Genomic DNA, 16,829 nt, shown 5'->3' with positions numbered 1-16,829 from the left:
AGTGAGTTCCCTTTCCAAAAGGTCTCGTATTAGGTAGAGATGAGAATATACATATAAGGCATAAAGGATCCACTCCCCTAGGCGATGTGGGATGTTACAATTCACCCTCCTTAGGGGCTCGACATCCTCGTCGGCACACTTTCGGCTAGAGATTGACTCTGATACCAAATTGTCACATCCCGGCCCGGGCCCCCATCACATCCCCAGCTCGACTCCACTGTAACACGATATTGTCCGCTTTGGGCCCCCACCACACCCTCAAGGTTTTGTTTCTGGGAACTCACATGAGAACTTCCCAGGTCACCCATCCTGGGATTGCTCTCCCGCGAACTCGCGTAACTTCGGAGTTCTTACGGAACCCGAAACTAGTGAGCTCCCAAAAGGCCTCGTGTTAGGTAGACATGAGAATATACATATAAGGCATAGATGATCCACTCCCCTGGACGATGTGAGATGTTACACAAACTCTCCATTCCTCATAGGTTTTGTTTTCCCATCTCATTTTCCGACATTAATTACAATTGTTCACAAGTTTGATTTTCAAATATAAAAAAAAGGAAGTAATTTCTCATTCCCAATCTCATTTTAATGCTACTTAATATATTATGTGTAGTGGTATTTCTTTTTATTTTTAAGTGAGAATTCTTAAGTTTGATCGTAAATGACATAACAATCTGTTCACCTAATTTTTAGTGTAAGTTATATTGTTGCATCAAAAATAAAAAATTCAAAGCTTTAATCTTAAAATATATATATATATTCATGGTCTCACATGGGCCGATCCTAAACAACAAATTGTTTTTTTTCTATGATCCAACAAGCCCAAACAGTTTGGCATGTATTTCCCAATATCATTTGTCATAATATTTTTCATTTTCTTTTTTGCCAACGATTCTCCTGTTTGGAAATGTTTGAAGTTCATTGCCTGCGTGTTAAAATGGTTTCTCCGTAATTGGCCTAACTGCATTTTACACTCTTCGGATTTGAGACAATTTGAAAATGGGTCATGAGGTTTTATTTATTTTATTTTATTTTATTTTTGCATCATGAAGTTTTATTTTTTTATCCATTTATATTTTTGTCTCTTTGGACATCTAATCATCCATTAAATTAATTTTTTTGTTAATATGGTGCAAATGTGTCTTACATGTTAGAATATACAAAGGTCTCAAACTCACCAGATAATCAATTCAATGAATAAGCATACAATTAATCAAACCGAAAACACATATTAAAACAATTTCAACACCTGTGACGTATGAGAAAATTAAAATTTCATGGCCTATTTAGAAAATCACACCAAACTTAAAAGGTGTAAAATAGCATCCAAAAACAAAAAATAACGATTGATTGTTTTAATACGATGAATGACAGGCTCATCATTAAATTATTGTTTATACAAAATGGGGAAACATGAATGACTGCTGTGGAATTTCACAAAACATGATAAAAAAAACTGGACAAGGATTGTCTACCCTCCTATTTTTGGTGCCTTTCCCTCCTGTTTTGTGTGGTCACGGTTAAGCCACGTTAATATTTTATATTATTTTTTTATAGAGATAATAAGATAAAAGTAAATAGTAATATAAAATGTTGACGTGGCTTAACCGTGACCACACAAACAGGAGAGCATGGAAGGGCACCAAAAATAGGAGGGTAGACAATCCTTGTCCAAAAAAACTGGCCCAAAGCAAAATAGTATAAACTGACATGAAGAAGTTGCTATAAAACTCTTAAAAAATAAACCCCCCCCTGCGCTCACAAGTAAACTTTCACGAACATGTCCGATATCATTTTTCTTGAGAGAAGAAGTGGTTGATGGTAGGCATGATCTCCGGTGGCCGTGTGCGGAGGAACTTCCGGAGGCCGTGCTCGGCGTACTTCTCTCCCTCTTCTTCGTTTTCAAGCACCGCCATTCGACGGTGAGCTTTGTTGATTCTGCAAATAAAATAACTAATTAACACGTTTATAAACTTAGACCTTTAAATTATAAATATATATATATATATATATATATATATATGTATATGTATATGTATATTAATTTGTACCTGACTTCAGGGTTGAGGAACATGTTCCTTGTAAGCTGAAATGCGCACAAGCTTGTCACAAATGTCATTGCAGCCATTAACGGGTACACCTAAAGATATGTCAAATAAAAATTGGGATTAATTATTTGCTTAATTGGATTGTTTTGTTGAGAAAACTAAAGGACCTTCAGAAAGTATTTTCGTGCTATCGTTTTTTTCCCATCAACAGACAAAAACGAAGAGATTCGAATAAAAAGTAACCAAATTAATTTGAAAACTTTATTCTCGACTATTTGCGAGGAAGAGATCTGAACTCAAGATCAAAGGTGGGACATATGTTGTTGCAATCAACTAGCCTACCTGCTATTGAAAAGAGTAACCAAATTAATAAAAGCCAAAGCTTGCTCACCTCAGGCCTAACCCAACGCCCCATCTGAAATCCAGAAATTCTCCTTCTCTTAATTAGTACTTTGATTTTCTCTAACAAGATTTGTGAGAGGAAAGTAATTTGCTTTGCTTTCTTTCTGCTTCTTGCTTTTTACTGTTGCGTTTGGATTTCTATGGCCAGGTATAAATAGTGTTACGTGGATTGGTATATATGGAAGAATGGAAAATTATGAGCTACTTACTGTGGGCAGCAATAAACTTTTGACCACCTAAAACCAGCGGCTTAGCCTCTGGATTTTCTTAAACGACCCAATAGGAAATAGCATTTTGCATTCGGGGTTGACAATTTTAGACTTTGACCTTATCACTAGAATGTTCCATGGCGTCAAACCAATCTAACATATCCAAAATATGAAATAGACGAGCAAGTGATCATTTACTAGAGTGGTGGAAAAATATTGAGTTTTTATATGAAAACATGAGTTCAAACTCCGTCGGTGACTAATTTAACAAAATCTATCGTTTGACCAAAAAAAAAAAAAAATAGACGCAAGTGGCCCTTAACTACAATGGTGAAAAAGTGTTGATTCCTTGCATGACGGTGTGGGTTCAAACCCCATCGATGACTAATCTAACAAAATTTACTATTTGACAAAAAAAAATGGAAATAGACTCCTTATGAATACTAGAATGGTTTGGTTAGATAAAATGGGTCTTGATTCTTTCTAACCGTTTTGTGTAAGTTTAGAGATTAACACCTCTATCATGCTTCTAATTAAAACGTTTATAAGCAGAAATGTTCCCTTCTATATACGAGGAAACATTTTTGCTTATAAACGTTTTTATTAGAAGCACGTTAGAAGTGTTCTTCTTGTTTGTTCAAAAATCACTGAAAATTACTTCTGTTATTGGCAATTACTTTTTAAGTTATTTTGTCAAACCCTTTGATAAACACATTTGGTTGAAACTTTGCCGCTTTTGTTTGTGCTTATAAATTAGCAATTCAGCTTTATGACCCCATGCAATAAATATTACACTTTTACACATAAAAACCAGTTGATGTTTACGCATTCGACCTTTCCAAGAACTAATTCTCAATAGTTAATTAGCTATCAATCCTTTTCCAAGCCAACTCAAGCCTTTAAATTGCAAGCACTTGAGTTGAGTAGTCTTTATTTCTATTAGCAAGGGACTCTTATGCCTACTCAAAAGCAAGTGTGCACATGCTAAAACTATTATTAGGTTGCCATGCAGAAATAACTTGTTTTGTAGAATAATTATATAACAATAGAACAATTACAACACTTTTGGCTTGCTAAATTTCTTTTTCTTTTATAAAAGATGATACTAGTGAAGGGGAAAAATTGAACACAAGATTTCACATTCAGGGTTAATGGTTAATACTTTTAATCATGAGTCAAGCCAGAATTTGGGTTGTATAGCTCCCATTATTTTTAATCACTTAGCTACAAACCTAATCATCAGCTGCAGTGGAGGACCGTTGAGATGTTGTGTTCGCTGCAAATATGTTTCAAATGCCTAGCTAGCTAGGTATTATTAGCAGTTAATTTACGACATGGAAAGCTCAACGGAAGTCTTCAGATGAGAAAGACTAAGAGATCAGAATTGAACATGCAATTATAACTTTTAAGTATGCAACAACCATTAGGTAATCCATCTGTTTACAAAGCTAACGAAATAGTCCTTTGCACGATCTCTATCTTTCTTAAATACACACACTTCCATTGGCTACTAAAAAGCTCCTGCTCATTGCTTAAGCTTACGATCCAAACTCTATCACCGGAAAGTTAAAGATTAGGGTTTCGGACCGGGGAGATGAGAACTTTGGTATCAGTTCTCTTCTTTCTTGCTATCTTTTCATGTGCTGGTAAAACTCTTTAACTCCTTTAGACTACTACGCATTGGATTGAAGAAAGAAAAATAATCACTTATCTGATGTTTTCTGATTTGATGCAGCTGCATATGATCCGTTGGATCCGAATGGAAACATAACTGTAAAATGGGATATCATGTCTTGGACACCAGATGGTTATGTGGTGAGTATCACTTTTTTCCTGTACTAAACTTGATTTCTGACGTATTCCATTTACGTTACTCGATGACGTTAGTTGTACGAATTTCACCTTCGTCATTTATCTAAGAAGATTGTTCTTGAAAGACTTAGAGGGTACATACCAAATGTATGAATGATCGATTCTGCCTCTATTGAATGAATTGTATGTTTCAGGCGGCTGTTACTGTGAACAACTTCCAAATGTACCGGCACATCATGAGCCAGGGGTGGACATTAGGGTGGACCTGGGCCAGAAGAGAAGTGATATGGGCGGCGGTGGGAGCTGAAGCCACGGAGCAAGGTGACTGCTCCCGGTTCAAAGGGAACGTACCTCATTGTTGCAAGAAAACCCCCACCTTTGTGGACTTGCTTCCTGGTGTTCCTTACAATCAGCAATTCACAAATTGCTGCAAGGGTGGCGTGTTGTCCGCGTGGGGCCAAGACCCCTCGACCGCTGTCTCATCCTTCCAGCTCAGTGTTGGATCAGCCGGCACTACAAACCGTACAGTGAGACTTCCTAGGAACTTCACTCTGCTAGGCCCTGGAACAGGGTACACTTGTGGCAAGGCAAGGATTGTGCCTCCCACAATTTTTTTGACATCTGCCGGACGCCGCAGGACTCAAGCTTTGAGTAAGTTCCTCCGTGTCACATGATTCAATTTATTTCGAACATTTTTAGATTATTGGTTCGTTTTGATTAGCATGTGACATGTCAAATGCGTAATGGTTATCCGATTTTGTGCAGTGACATGGAATGTGACCTGCTCATATTCACAACTTCAGGCCAGAAAATACCCAAGCTGTTGTGTCTCTCTCTCGTCCTTTTACAATTCCACAATCGTTCATTGCCCCTCTTGCACTTGTGGTTGCCAGGACAAGAGAAATTGCATCCAGTAAGTCCACCATATATTGCACAATCTGTGCAAACATATATACATAAATCACATGGTCATAATTTTGATTGTGTTGCAGAAGTGATTCCAAAATGCTTAGCGTGGTTGAAGATGACGCTAAGCGGAAAGGCAATGGGCTGCCGCTACTGCAGTGCACACGCCACATGTGTCCGGTGAGAGTGCACTGGCATGTGATGCTGAATTACAAGGAGTACTGGCGCGTGAAGGTGTCGATTACAAACTTCAACTATCAGATGAACTACACGCATTGGACTCTGGTTATGCAGCATCCTAATTTCAACAATGTCACACAAGTTTTCAGCTTTGATTACAAGCCTCTCATTGCTTACAGCTCCATAAGTGAGTTCAAATCGATTTCCTCTTCCACGTTATATTCTCGTAGTCATATGTAGGCTAACATAGCTGCTACGTTATATGCAGATGACACTGGAATGTTTTACGGCATGAAATTCTTCAATGACCGATTAGTGCAAGCCGGGGAATTTGGGTTCGTTCAGTCGGAGATGCTGCTTCAAAAGGACAAGAACACCTTCACTTTGAGGGAGGGGTGGGCATTTCCTCGCAAAGTTTACTTCAATGGCGACGAGTGCCAGTTTCCTCCACCTGACGTCTACCCGTTTCTTCCCAATTCTGCCCAGAAAATTCTACTTTCCTTCTCAGCTTTGATTTCGTCGTTCTTTTTCTTGTTTATAGCTATCTAATGAGTTAGTTCCGTAGCTTCCACAATCGTGATCGACGCCCTAAAATTTTGAAGCTAAGGTATGAAGGATATTTTGCACAGAGAATTGGAGCACAGATACTTCAAGTATTCTTTGAAGAAGCAAATTTAACTTATTTGCATGTATCTTGTGAAGAGAGACTGGACGATTCTGGTATATGAATTTCTCTGTTCATATAAATAAGTACATGATTGGCAAATGAAATCTTTAATTTAATGCAGAACTGCCACAATTTGATTGAACAACGCGATCATATGATATATTAAGTAAACAGTAAGAACAGATAAAACTCTGATCAGATTTTATTGCTTGTTTCGGATTTACCATCATGACTACATAATCTGGTAACTCTACAAGCAAGAGGGTCTGGCTACATGAACAGTCATACAACACAATAGCCAGAAGCAACCTACCCTTTACAGTAATACAAAAAATGAACATCAGCAGCACATTTGACTCTATCTAATTTCATGCCGGAATGCTGATCATGACGCATCAGAACATTGAGTGGCTTCCATATATTCCTATCTTAACTATACCTTTTGAAAATCATTGATCGGAACATTTTCGAGCTCAGATTAAGCATAAGCATGCATGACTGCAATGGTCGATAGACAAGTCATGATTAGAGTGAGCAGAGAGACATACTGCCGGAAACCAGAATTTGGCAACCATGGATAGGCATCTGGAGGTGGCATCACACAGTTATCACCGTTGAAATAGACCCTTCGAGGGAACGCCCAACCCTTATCAAATGTGAAAGTTGCTTCATCCTTTTGGAAAAGCAGCTCTGACTGTACATTACCAAGAGGCCCAGCTTGCATCAGAATATCATTGTAGAACTTAATTCCCCATAACATGCCAGTATCATCTGTTTGAAAGAAAGCCAGATCAGAGATTCGCAACTTACAATGAGGAAGAATAACATATGCAGTTCTTTTAGAAAATCATAAAACACTACAAGTTCTAGCCAAATCATGTTAGAAAAGAACTGAAGAACATATGAAAAGTAACAAGAAGTCAGGATTAACTTACTTATTGTCGCATAAGGAGTTATCGACTTGTAGTTGTAGCTGAAAATCTGGGTCAGATTGTCAAAGTTTGGGTGTTGGACAACCATGTTCCAATCGGAATAATTCATCCTGTAATTGAAGTTTGTAACTGTAACCTTCACTCGCCAGTATTGTTTGTAGTTTACCTTGACATGCCAGTGAACTCGGATTGGGCACATGTGCGCAGTGCATCTAACTAGAGGCGTGTAGCTATTCTTGTTGGAGGCTGAGACAACTGAAGCCAAGTAGGGGGAATCTGGTCTGCATATTCACAGAGAATATAAATGTCTTAATGAAAAAGCTTGAGTTAAAAGAAGTTAAAAGAAGCTGATTTCAGAAGAGAGCTCACTCTACACAGCTTCCTGGATGAGTTGCGTTTCTCTGGCAACCGCATGAGCAATTTGGGCAGGGCACTATAGTGTCGTTGTAGAACGATGAGAGCGAGACACAACATGTAGGAGTTTTCTGAGCCAGTATTTGCGAATATGTGCACGTCACATTCCATGTCACTGTCACGAACAAGGGGTAAGAATGACTGACAAACTTATTAGCGCAAACATTTATGTTTAAAAAGATTCATAACACTTACTCATAGCTTGAGTGACTCTCCTTTTATCCGGACTGATAAATTTAGTTGGTTTGACTACTTTGGCGCGAGCACAAGTATACCCAGGACCGGGTGTGTTCAGGGTGAAGTTTTTAGGCAGTCTGACGGTCTTGTTTGTGGTTCCTGCTTGACCAACGCTTATTTGAAAAGAACCTACAGCCTTTTCTGGATCTTGCACCCATGAACTAAGTACCCCTCCTTTGCAACAATTTGTGTATTGTTGATTGTAAGGAGTTCCGGGCAATAGATCAACAACTGTAGGAGTCTTCTTACAGCAATGGGGGAGTGTTGTTTTGAATCTTGAACAATCCCCTTGCTCTGTGGCTTGTCCTCCCACCATGTTCCATATAACCTCCTTCTTTGCCCATGTCCACCCTAGCGACCATCCCGGTGCCTGAATGTGCCGATACTTTTGGAAGTTAAAAAGTGTAACAGCAGCCTGTGTATTCAAAGAGAACACTAATTAGATATTCACTCAACTCTACCATGCTTCAGGGAAAGGTAAAACGAATCCATGTTTAATGTTGCTGTCAACAACTAATAGAGCTCTGTTTTACTAAACCAAATGGAAGCATGACATAAAGATGGTGTTCAGTGTTAGGCAACCGATCGATGCTTGAAGAACTTCGACAAGCAGCTCTTGTTATTCCTCGGAAATCATATTCATGTTTCGGTATTAACTTAATATTTCTTCGAACGCAACCATTTTACGCATTCCGTGCAACTAGTGACAAAAGCAAACAGTTCTCAAATAATACTTACAACATAGCCATCAGGAGTCCAGCTTAAGATATCCCATTTGATGGTGATATTTCCGTTCGGGTCGAGTGGATCATACGCTTCTGGCAATAAACAAACAAAACAATCAACAATGTGATGATTTGAATCAATCAAAAACTATGTCAAACAATAATTGCAGAGCCTTGTTTGCCACAACTTCGTCTGTTAAAATTCAAAAAATTCGAATTCATTCGAAACACAAGAACTTCATAACGAAATACAATTTTTCCATGAAAACCCATCTGCATCAACATCAGATAAAACCAAAACCAAGAAGATTAAAAGTTTTGAAACATTAAAAAATAAACAAAAATAAAACCTCATTCCCTCGCTTGTAGAAGCCAAAACCCAAAAGCCAAAACCTCACAAACATTGAAGAAATAACACACGTTGGGCCAAGAAAATTAAAGATTCAAACTTTGAAGAAATTACAAATTACCAAGTAAAAAAGAGTAAAAAAGATTCAAACTTTGCAAATATTGATCGAGCCTGAGCATATATACCTGTTGCAATGAAGCTGGTGGTGCAAGAAAGCACAAAGACAAGAAAGGTGGCGAAACTGATGAATTGTGGGACTGATCGAATCATGGGCAGGAACAGAAACCCCATTTCTGGCAATTAGATTTTGTTCTGGTCGGAATGTTTATGCTCTAATTTTTCTTGGGTGCCGCAAAGTTTCATACTTTTTTGTCAGAGGTGGTGGCACCAGCCTTCGTCTGAACACAGAGAAAATGTATTCGACCAAGAAAAACAGAGAAAAAAAGTGTGGAAAGAGAGTGGGGAGAACGCGGTAGCGTGTGCTACTGCGCACTTTCCAAGTCTGCAAGTCAGTTAAATGTACTAATTTCCTTTTCTTTTGTCAAATAGATGTAGCCAATTTTTAATTAACTAATTTTATTAAAAGTCGGAAGTTTTTCGACTTTAAAAATGGTGATTGTATTAAATAATTTTTTTTTCTTTTTAAAAATTGAGACCAGCTGGTGTGTTCTTCAATTGAAGGGTGATGTTATTTACATACTTATTTTTTATTTTTTATTTATATTTTTCAATTATCGACTATCAGTTCGAATTAATTGAAGATGATTAAAGAATATAAACTAATAGGGGATATGGAATGTAAAAAAAATTGTGTGAATAGAAATACCCTAATTAAATTATTATGGTTAATTCGTACAATGGCAGAAAAAAGATACAATGAATTAACGAGTTCAAATCTTGTGTACCCAAAATCCTCTGTGGCCAATTTCATTGAGTGACACATGTCCATTCATTTAATCCTCAACAAAAAGTTAAAAACTAAAGATAAATTGAGTTCAAAAGGATATATGTCGCTCAATAAAATAGGTCACAAAGAGACCACAAAAGATTTTGGGTGCAGAGAAATATATGTATACTCTACAATAAAAATATTATAAGGATGTTTTTTTAGTACTCATCAGTGTCTAGTATACATTATAATTTTTTACGATTAGATTTTTTATTGTTGAATCGTTAGCCGCATATCTAGTCGTGCATTTATCAGTGTATGTCATACACTAGAGATAATAAAAATATCGTATTATAAAAGATGAGTTCTTCAAAGGAAATAATTATTAATTTGTGGAGTTTTTTTATGGTAAGATTTAATTTGTAAAATGGGTTAAAAAATATTAATTGACTGTTTCAAAGTAAATAAATGCTTGACAGTTGTGATGTTCACAAATCAAGATCAAAGGTTTGGCAATTTGGCATCTCCTATCAGAGTCTAAGCAGACCAAAAATGAAATTGGCAGCTTCTAGACTTCTAGTAGTTATCATGCTCGTTTGGAGCTTAATTTTTTATATTTCAATTTTTTTTAGTTGTTGCCAAATTTCATATTTCAATTGGAAATAGATCATTAATTCCCTTTTCTGGTCATTTAGTGTTATGGTGCTGTGATAATTTTTTGCATTTGTAAGTGAACGATTTTAAATTTAATTTTTGAAAATATTGAGTTTGATATTAATTATGACATACTCATTATATGGTTTAGTGCAAGTCTCCCACTCATTAATTTGTGGAGTATATTTCAAGATGATGATTCATCTCAAAATCAAAGGTTTGGCAATTGGTAATTGACAATTTGGCATCTCCTATCAGAGTCTAAGCAGACCAAAAATGAAATTGGCAGCTTCTAGACTTCTAGTAGTTATCATGCTCGTTTGGAGCTTAATTTTTTATATTTCAATTTTTTTTAGTTGTTGCCAAATTTCATATTTCAATTGGAAATAGATCATTAATTCCCTTTTCTGGTCATTTAGTGTTATGGTGCTGTGATAATTTTTTGCACTTGTAAGTGAGAGATTTTAAATTTAAAATATTGAGTTTGATATTAATTATGACAGACTCATTATATGGTTTAGTGCAAGTCTCCCACTCATTAATTTGTGGAGTATATTTCAAGATGATGATTCATCTCAAGACTATCACCCAAGTCCATCACCAAGTCAAGATGATGGATATCATTATTAAGTTTATGTAGTCTATGAGTTTTCGATTGTATTAAGTTTATGTGGTTTATTAATTGTTTTTTTTTTAAAGTTTATGTGGTTTATTAAATGTCGTTGGTATTAAGTTTATGTGGTTTATCATGATTTTCATGTATTGATTTAGTGATTTTTCAAAATTTATCGGAATTTAAATATTTTTAGGTTAAAATATTCATAAAATTAATTTAGGATAGTCTATATATATATATTAAAAGTTAATTTAAAAAAATAGCCTTAATTCATTCTTTGATAATCTGGGGCTAAAATTTTATGCCAGAAGGGTTAGAGTAGAAAATCTATTTCTGGACTAAAACCTAAATTTTTTGGGCTAAATATTTTTAGGTTTTAGGTCACCATTGGAGATGGTCTAAGGGACCATGGTGCTTCTGAGCCCATCTGGCTACAGTGTAAAATAATATTTAGCACTAATATTTAGGCGCCCCAAGCTTGCATTTGTAGAAGAAAAAAAAAATTAACAGTTTTGTTGTTTTCTTTATGGTTGCAAAGCAAAGAGGTTTTTTTTTTTTTTTTTGAATAAACGATATCAATTGAATTAAGGTGGTGAAAGAGTAGGTTACACCTTACACTAGGCTAACAATAATAACATGGTTCAAATTCGCTTTTGGCGAGAACCAAACCTAAGACCTCTCGCTTACAAGTAAAGATAAATATCACTATACCCTACTACTACGTGACAAGCAAAATGGAGAGTTTTAGGAATCAAGTTTAAAATAGACTTTAATGTTATTTATAAAGCAATACAATAAACTATTATTTGCAAACCTTCATTTTTCTATCAAACGGATTTTTTTCATACTTTTTTCTATATTTTAAAATTTTTAGTGCGTTTTACCCTCCTCTCTACCTCCCACTTAGTCGTATGGTTTTATACATTTCTCTCGGTTCTCTCTATTAATTTTAAAAGGACTTTCTTTCAGTTTTGCGAAGATTACTTCACTTGCTCATGCTATGAATTTAGAACTTTTTTTCCTCAATATACATATGAAAGGCTCTCCCTTACATATAATTTTGGTTCCCCCACTGCCCACCCATAACATAAATGATATTATCTACACTAAAGGGGAGGGGGAGATTTTAACCTCATAATGAGTTAGCAATAATGTGGTTTAAACTCGCCTTTAGAGAGAATCGAACCTAAGACCTTTCACTTATAAGTGAAGAGGAATACCACTAGACTGTAGTACTAAGTGGCAATTCATGCATTCTTATTTGAGGTATTCATCAATTTATCCTATGAACTTGTAAGGATTGGCCAATTTCCCCCCTCAACTTTAATTTTGGCCAATTCCCCCCCCCAACTCTCATAATTAGTCAATTTGCACCCTATTGTTATTTTTTTTAATTTTCCATCTATTATTCCGTTTAGTAGGTATCCGCATGATTGCCTTTAAAGAGCAAAAAAGTCATTTTCCCTACACTGTATATCTTCATTTTCTTCGAACTTCCTCTTCTTCTTCCTTTTCTCCAAGCCGAGCCCGTGACTGCTGCCAACGCCTCCCTCCTCCGTTGTTTGCAGCCCAATCCATTTGATATGCTGCTTTTGCAATTTGCAGCTGCCCACACCCCGTCGCCTCCTCCTTCTGCCTCGTCTACCTTTGGTAAGGTGTAGGGAAACCTACTTAACGGAAGATGACAATAGGGTGCAAATTGACTTTTTTGCCCTTCAAAGGCAGTCATGCGGATACCTTCTTAATGAAAGAATAGATGGAAAATTAAAAAAATTAACAGTAGGGTGCAAATTGACTAATTATGAGAGTTTATGGGGGAAATTGACCAAAATTAAAGTTAAAGGGGGAAATCGGCCAATTCTTACAAGTTCAAGGGCTAAATTGATGAATATCTCTTCTTATTTTATGGTTTAATGAAATGAAATCTTTCTGTGGTTAATAAGTTAGGAGGTTAAAGTCAAGTCCAAAGATTTATAAACCCTTTTCCGAGGATACAGATCTAGTCCTTGTCCTAATTTTCTTGCGTATAAAATGTGCATGGTATTGGTCAAACACGTGGATGCCAATTGGCAATCTCTAAAATCCAGTTTTCAACATATATTTGTAAGTTAATGGCGTGACGTACGGTTCATTAGGCAAATGCTTTTAAATGATTAAAAGCATTTTTAGAGTATTTTTAAATTGCATTAAATGTTGCAGTTCTATTAGATTAGGAATGTGATTGTGTAAATTCTAGTAGATATGAGAATATATATTATATTCCTATTAGGAGTTGATTACCTATTAAGAGTTGTAATCCTAAAATGGTAAGGAATTAATATTCCCTACTACTATAAATAAAAGGGAGCTTTAATGAAAAGGGCTTGAGTGAAGTTTAATTTAACCAAAAACCATCATATATTATTATTTAACCAAAAGTACTTTATATTTAATCATAAGGACACAACTAATCTATATGAGGTCCCACAAACATTAAAATTACATGGGCTGAATTAAAAGCCCAAAACGGAATATTTTTCTTTCCAGCCCTTGCCCCTCACAGAAACCCCATTCCGTCAGACGATCCCGTTAAAAAAACTGTACAACATTTCAAGCGAACACCAAAAAGCAAATATTTCAGTTACTTAATTAAATCCCACCCTGCTCTAAACACCTCACTCGCCGTCGCGGTCTCCCACCTCGCTCGATTTGCCGTGATTTGGCGAGAGAAACAATCCCTGAATCTCACAGTCGATCTCGTCTGCTTGTTTCAGGTTCGGTCAGATCTTTGTCTCTTTGCTACAGACTTTATTATTTATTTAATTAAATCTCGTGTCATTATATTTGTTAGATGGTAGTTTCCTAAAAGTTTTTGAAAATTTCATGGTTTTTTTTGTTTGTTCATTTACGGATGAATTGATGGACTGGGTTGTGGTTTATATTTATATTTGTGATTAGGTATGGATTTCTTTATGAAGGGTTTATTTTGTTGATTTGAGCTCCGAAAGACTGAAAATCCCAGGAAGATTCATGAGACACATGGAAGGCAGAACATCTGGGTTAGTTTCGTTGTTCGACCTTGGCGGCAGTGCGTGGAGTGTTGAATTGATTCAATAGAATGTTGGTTTGTTCTTCCATCATGGGTGGTCTGCATTTGTGAGAGACCATTATGTGGAATGCGGGGGCTTCTTGATTTTTAGATACGATGGCGATTTGCGTTTTCTTTGTGCTAATTTTTTAATCAAAGTGCGTGTGAGAAAAAGCTGCATTTCGTTTTGGATACAACCAAATCCTCTAGCAACTTTGAAAAATATATGTATATGGAACGAAAAAGGGGAAGGGATGAGAAATTACATCCACTAATCAACATTTCCCAAACTTATAAACTCTAATTTCTAAAATACACCAAATCAAGTTGCATATTCAAATACATTTATCAAATGCTGGAAACACTTATATTGCGAGAGATCTCTTCGGGGGCTTTTGCGGAGATTTGAGAAGACGGACGAAAAGCCCCAACAACGAAAAGACCTGAATCTATAAACCTTCTCTCTCTCTCTCTCTCTCTCTCTCTCTCTCTCTCTCTCTCTCTCTCTCTCCCCATTTGAAGCGAAACGGACCAACGGACAAGACTTAACGTCAAAGGTAGAATTGGAAGCTCGATATATTACAGTTTTTGGGCTAGTCTTAATGGGCTGGCTTGATATTGGATTTTGTACTAACCATTAAATAAAATTCTTACATGATTTTTGGTTAAAATTCAAAGTATTAAAGCTCTTTTCATTAGTTTTCCTTGAGTTATTTTGGTTCACTTTCATAAATAGTATTGGTTATTTTGTTGTGGTTTTAGAAATAGTGTTTATTTTGTTACCTTTTAGAAATAGTGTGGGTTATTTTGGTTCAATTTTTAGAAATAATGTGAGTTATTTTGTTGTAGTTTCAGAAATAGTGTGAGTTATTTTCGTTCAGTTTCAGAAATAGTACGAGTTATTTACTGTAGTTTCAGCAATAATATGGATTATTTTGGGTCAGTTTCAGAAATAGTGTGATTATTTTGGTGTAGTTCCACAAATAGTGTGAATTATTTTGGTTCAGTTTTAGAAATAGTTTGATTATTTTACTGTAGTTTCAGAAATAGTGTGAATTATTTTTGTTCAGTTTCAAAAATAGTGTGGTTATTTTGTTGTAATTCTAGAAATAGTATGAGTTATTTTGGTTTACTTCCAGAAATAGTGTTAGTTATTTTACTGTAGTTTCAAAAATAGTGTTTATTTTGTTCCCTTCCAAAAATAATGTGCGTTATTTTGGTTTAGTTTCAGAAAAAGTATGAGTTATTTTACTATAATTCAAGAAACAGTGTCGGTACTACACTATTTATGAAACTGAACACGGGTACTATACTATTTATGAAACTGAACACGAATACTATATTATTTATGAAATTGAACATGGTATTACACTATTTATGAAACTGAACACGGATACTACACTATTTATGAAACTAAATATTGATAATATCACTATTTCTTAAATCGAATGCTAACTATTTTGGAAACTGAACGCTAACTTCTAAAACTGAATATGAATACTATACTATTTTCAAAACTGACAAAGACATGATCAGATACCTAACTAGCGATTCGAATACAAATTTCCACATACTTCCAAGATGGCTTGGGTAGACTCAGTATATAATTAATTATTAATTATAATAGCATCAGCAAAACCTTGTTTATAGTTTGTCATAGCACTCACCAAAATAAACTCATACTTTTCAACTTGTTTTTCTCAAAAGAATAAATGATAATTAGTTTCAAGTGTGGACCATCTCCATATGGGTTTTCGTTAAAAAGATGTGCTTTATAATATTAAAAAGATGTGGTTTATGATAAGTAGAAAGCTAGCTTCCTCTACTGGCAACCTCTTTACAATTTCATATTTATATTTTATAATAATAAAAAGATGTGCTTCCCCTTTTGATAACTGGGCTCATCTTTAACTTCAAGATCAACCAAGTTTGCTTCCATATCGTAGACCTCCTTGCGAATGATGGTGTCGTTCTTGTAGTTGGAATTGTTGGCGTCGCGAAGCTACGCCGTCGGGTTGAAACTCGAACTCTAGGAACTTGTGGCCGAACTTGCCATTGTCTTAGGTAGAACTCGTTGGTCTCTTCCTCTTCGGCCATCTCCGTCTCTCTCGCTTGCTTTTTTCTCTCTTCCTTCATCCTCAAAGGCTCCTAATATGGTGATTCGAAAAAATGGTGAAATTCGAATGGAATGGAAAATGAAAACAGAGATGTGGAGAGATCGAGAGAAAGGTAGAAAGATCAATCCGATTACAAAAGTGGAGGAATTGTTTATGTGCTAAGGAAAGATCAAGATTAGGCAGAGAGATTGAGAAGGGAGATCGACAAATAGGGATTATGTGGAAAGACTGAGAAACGGAGAGAGGATCAAATGGGAAAAGATTTTCTGTTAGGGGTAAAACTGGAAACTCATTCCTTGGGCTAATCTTAATGGGCTGGTTTGATGTTGGGTTTTGTCCTAACCATTAAATAAACTTATTACCTGGTTTTTGGTTAAGATTCAAAGTTTCGAAACCTTTTTCATTAGTTTTCCTTAAATAAAAAGCACAATGGGGTGGAATAACACACACATCACAATTACACATCGCTCTCTTCTCTATACTATTGCCGCACATTTCCTCTCTCTATGGCCTCCATAATTGTTTAGTAAATTATACCTACAACACGTTATCAGCACGCTCTTGACGCTGCGCTAAAGAGAGTTTGATCTTCAATTAGGGGAGTA

At 35.9% G+C, this 16,829-nt stretch overlaps 3 protein-coding genes across 5 annotated transcripts; 1 reads left to right on the top strand and 2 right to left on the bottom strand.

The window, feature by feature from the left end:
* Nucleotides 1–1,350: 1,350 nt before the first annotated feature.
* On the bottom strand, nucleotides 1,351–2,601 carry LOC126611236 (uncharacterized). The gene is made up of 4 exons (XM_050279436.1): nucleotides 2,440–2,601; nucleotides 2,052–2,140; nucleotides 1,682–1,938; nucleotides 1,351–1,456 (listed from the first exon to the last, which is right to left on the bottom strand). The coding sequence occupies exons 1-3, from the start codon at nucleotides 2,461–2,463 to the stop codon at nucleotides 1,791–1,793; spliced, it is 261 nt and encodes an 86-aa protein (XP_050135393.1). The 5' UTR covers nucleotides 2,464–2,601; the 3' UTR covers nucleotides 1,351–1,456; nucleotides 1,682–1,790.
* Nucleotides 2,602–4,137: 1,536 nt separating this feature from the next.
* On the top strand, nucleotides 4,138–6,369 carry LOC126611233 (COBRA-like protein 4). Of its 2 annotated transcripts, none has more exons than XM_050279433.1 (6): nucleotides 4,138–4,305; nucleotides 4,395–4,474; nucleotides 4,666–5,122; nucleotides 5,237–5,384; nucleotides 5,467–5,744; nucleotides 5,826–6,369. In XM_050279433.1, the coding sequence occupies exons 1-6, from the start codon at nucleotides 4,254–4,256 to the stop codon at nucleotides 6,104–6,106; spliced, it is 1,296 nt and encodes a 431-aa protein (XP_050135390.1). In that variant the 5' UTR covers nucleotides 4,138–4,253; the 3' UTR covers nucleotides 6,107–6,369. The 2 variants fall into 2 exon arrangements, with proteins under 2 accessions (XP_050135390.1, XP_050135389.1); XM_050279432.1 differs by having other exon boundaries at nucleotides 5,464–5,744.
* A 37-nt stretch (nucleotides 6,370–6,406) lies between these two features.
* LOC126611232 (COBRA-like protein 1) lies at nucleotides 6,407–9,362 on the bottom strand. Of its 2 annotated transcripts, none has more exons than XM_050279431.1 (6): nucleotides 9,067–9,362; nucleotides 8,546–8,622; nucleotides 7,766–8,222; nucleotides 7,526–7,685; nucleotides 7,160–7,437; nucleotides 6,407–6,995 (listed from the first exon to the last, which is right to left on the bottom strand). In XM_050279431.1, the coding sequence occupies exons 1-6, from the start codon at nucleotides 9,170–9,172 to the stop codon at nucleotides 6,703–6,705; spliced, it is 1,371 nt and encodes a 456-aa protein (XP_050135388.1). In that variant the 5' UTR covers nucleotides 9,173–9,362; the 3' UTR covers nucleotides 6,407–6,702. The 2 variants fall into 2 exon arrangements, with proteins under 2 accessions (XP_050135388.1, XP_050135387.1); XM_050279430.1 differs by having other exon boundaries at nucleotides 8,546–8,625; nucleotides 9,067–9,360.
* Between the last annotated feature and the right edge of the window lie 7,467 nt (nucleotides 9,363–16,829).

Source organism: Malus sylvestris, chromosome 17 (assembly GCF_916048215.2).
Source record: "Malus sylvestris chromosome 17, drMalSylv7.2, whole genome shotgun sequence".
NCBI lineage: Eukaryota > Viridiplantae > Streptophyta > Magnoliopsida > Rosales > Rosaceae > Malus > Malus sylvestris.
This window is presented reverse-complemented; position numbering and strand designations above follow the sequence as displayed.

What these genes read in the sequence shown, in the direction of transcription:
- LOC126611236 (XM_050279436.1), bottom strand. Translation starts at nt 2,463, where the DNA reads ATGGGGCGTTGGGTTAGGCCTGAG. An exon ending in GGCGTTGGGTTAGGCCTGAG is followed by an intron (nt 2,141 to 2,439) that starts GTGAGCAAGCTT and finishes ACATATCTTTAG; the next exon opens with GTGTACCCGTTAATGGCTGC. An exon ending in TTCCTCAACCCTGAAGTCAG is followed by an intron (nt 1,939 to 2,051) that starts GTACAAATTAAT and finishes TTTTATTTGCAG; the next exon opens with AATCAACAAAGCTCACCGTC.
- LOC126611232 (XM_050279430.1), bottom strand. Translation starts at nt 9,172, where the DNA reads ATGGGGTTTCTGTTCCTGCCCATGATTCGATCAGTCCCACAATTCATC. An exon ending in CATCCAGGAAGCTGTGTAGA is followed by an intron (nt 7,438 to 7,525) that starts GTGAGCTCTCTT and finishes GTGAATATGCAG; the next exon opens with ACCAGATTCCCCCTACTTGG. An exon ending in AACTCCTTATGCGACAATAA is followed by an intron (nt 6,996 to 7,159) that starts GTAAGTTAATCC and finishes TCTTTCAAACAG; the next exon opens with ATGATACTGGCATGTTATGG.
- LOC126611233 (XM_050279432.1), top strand. Translation starts at nt 4,254, where the DNA reads ATGAGAACTTTGGTATCAGTTCTCTTCTTTCTTGCTATCTTTTCATGT. An exon ending in TGCTATCTTTTCATGTGCTG is followed by an intron (nt 4,306 to 4,394) that starts GTAAAACTCTTT and finishes GATTTGATGCAG; the next exon opens with CTGCATATGATCCGTTGGAT. An exon ending in CATTGCTTACAGCTCCATAA is followed by an intron (nt 5,745 to 5,825) that starts GTGAGTTCAAAT and finishes CGTTATATGCAG; the next exon opens with ATGACACTGGAATGTTTTAC.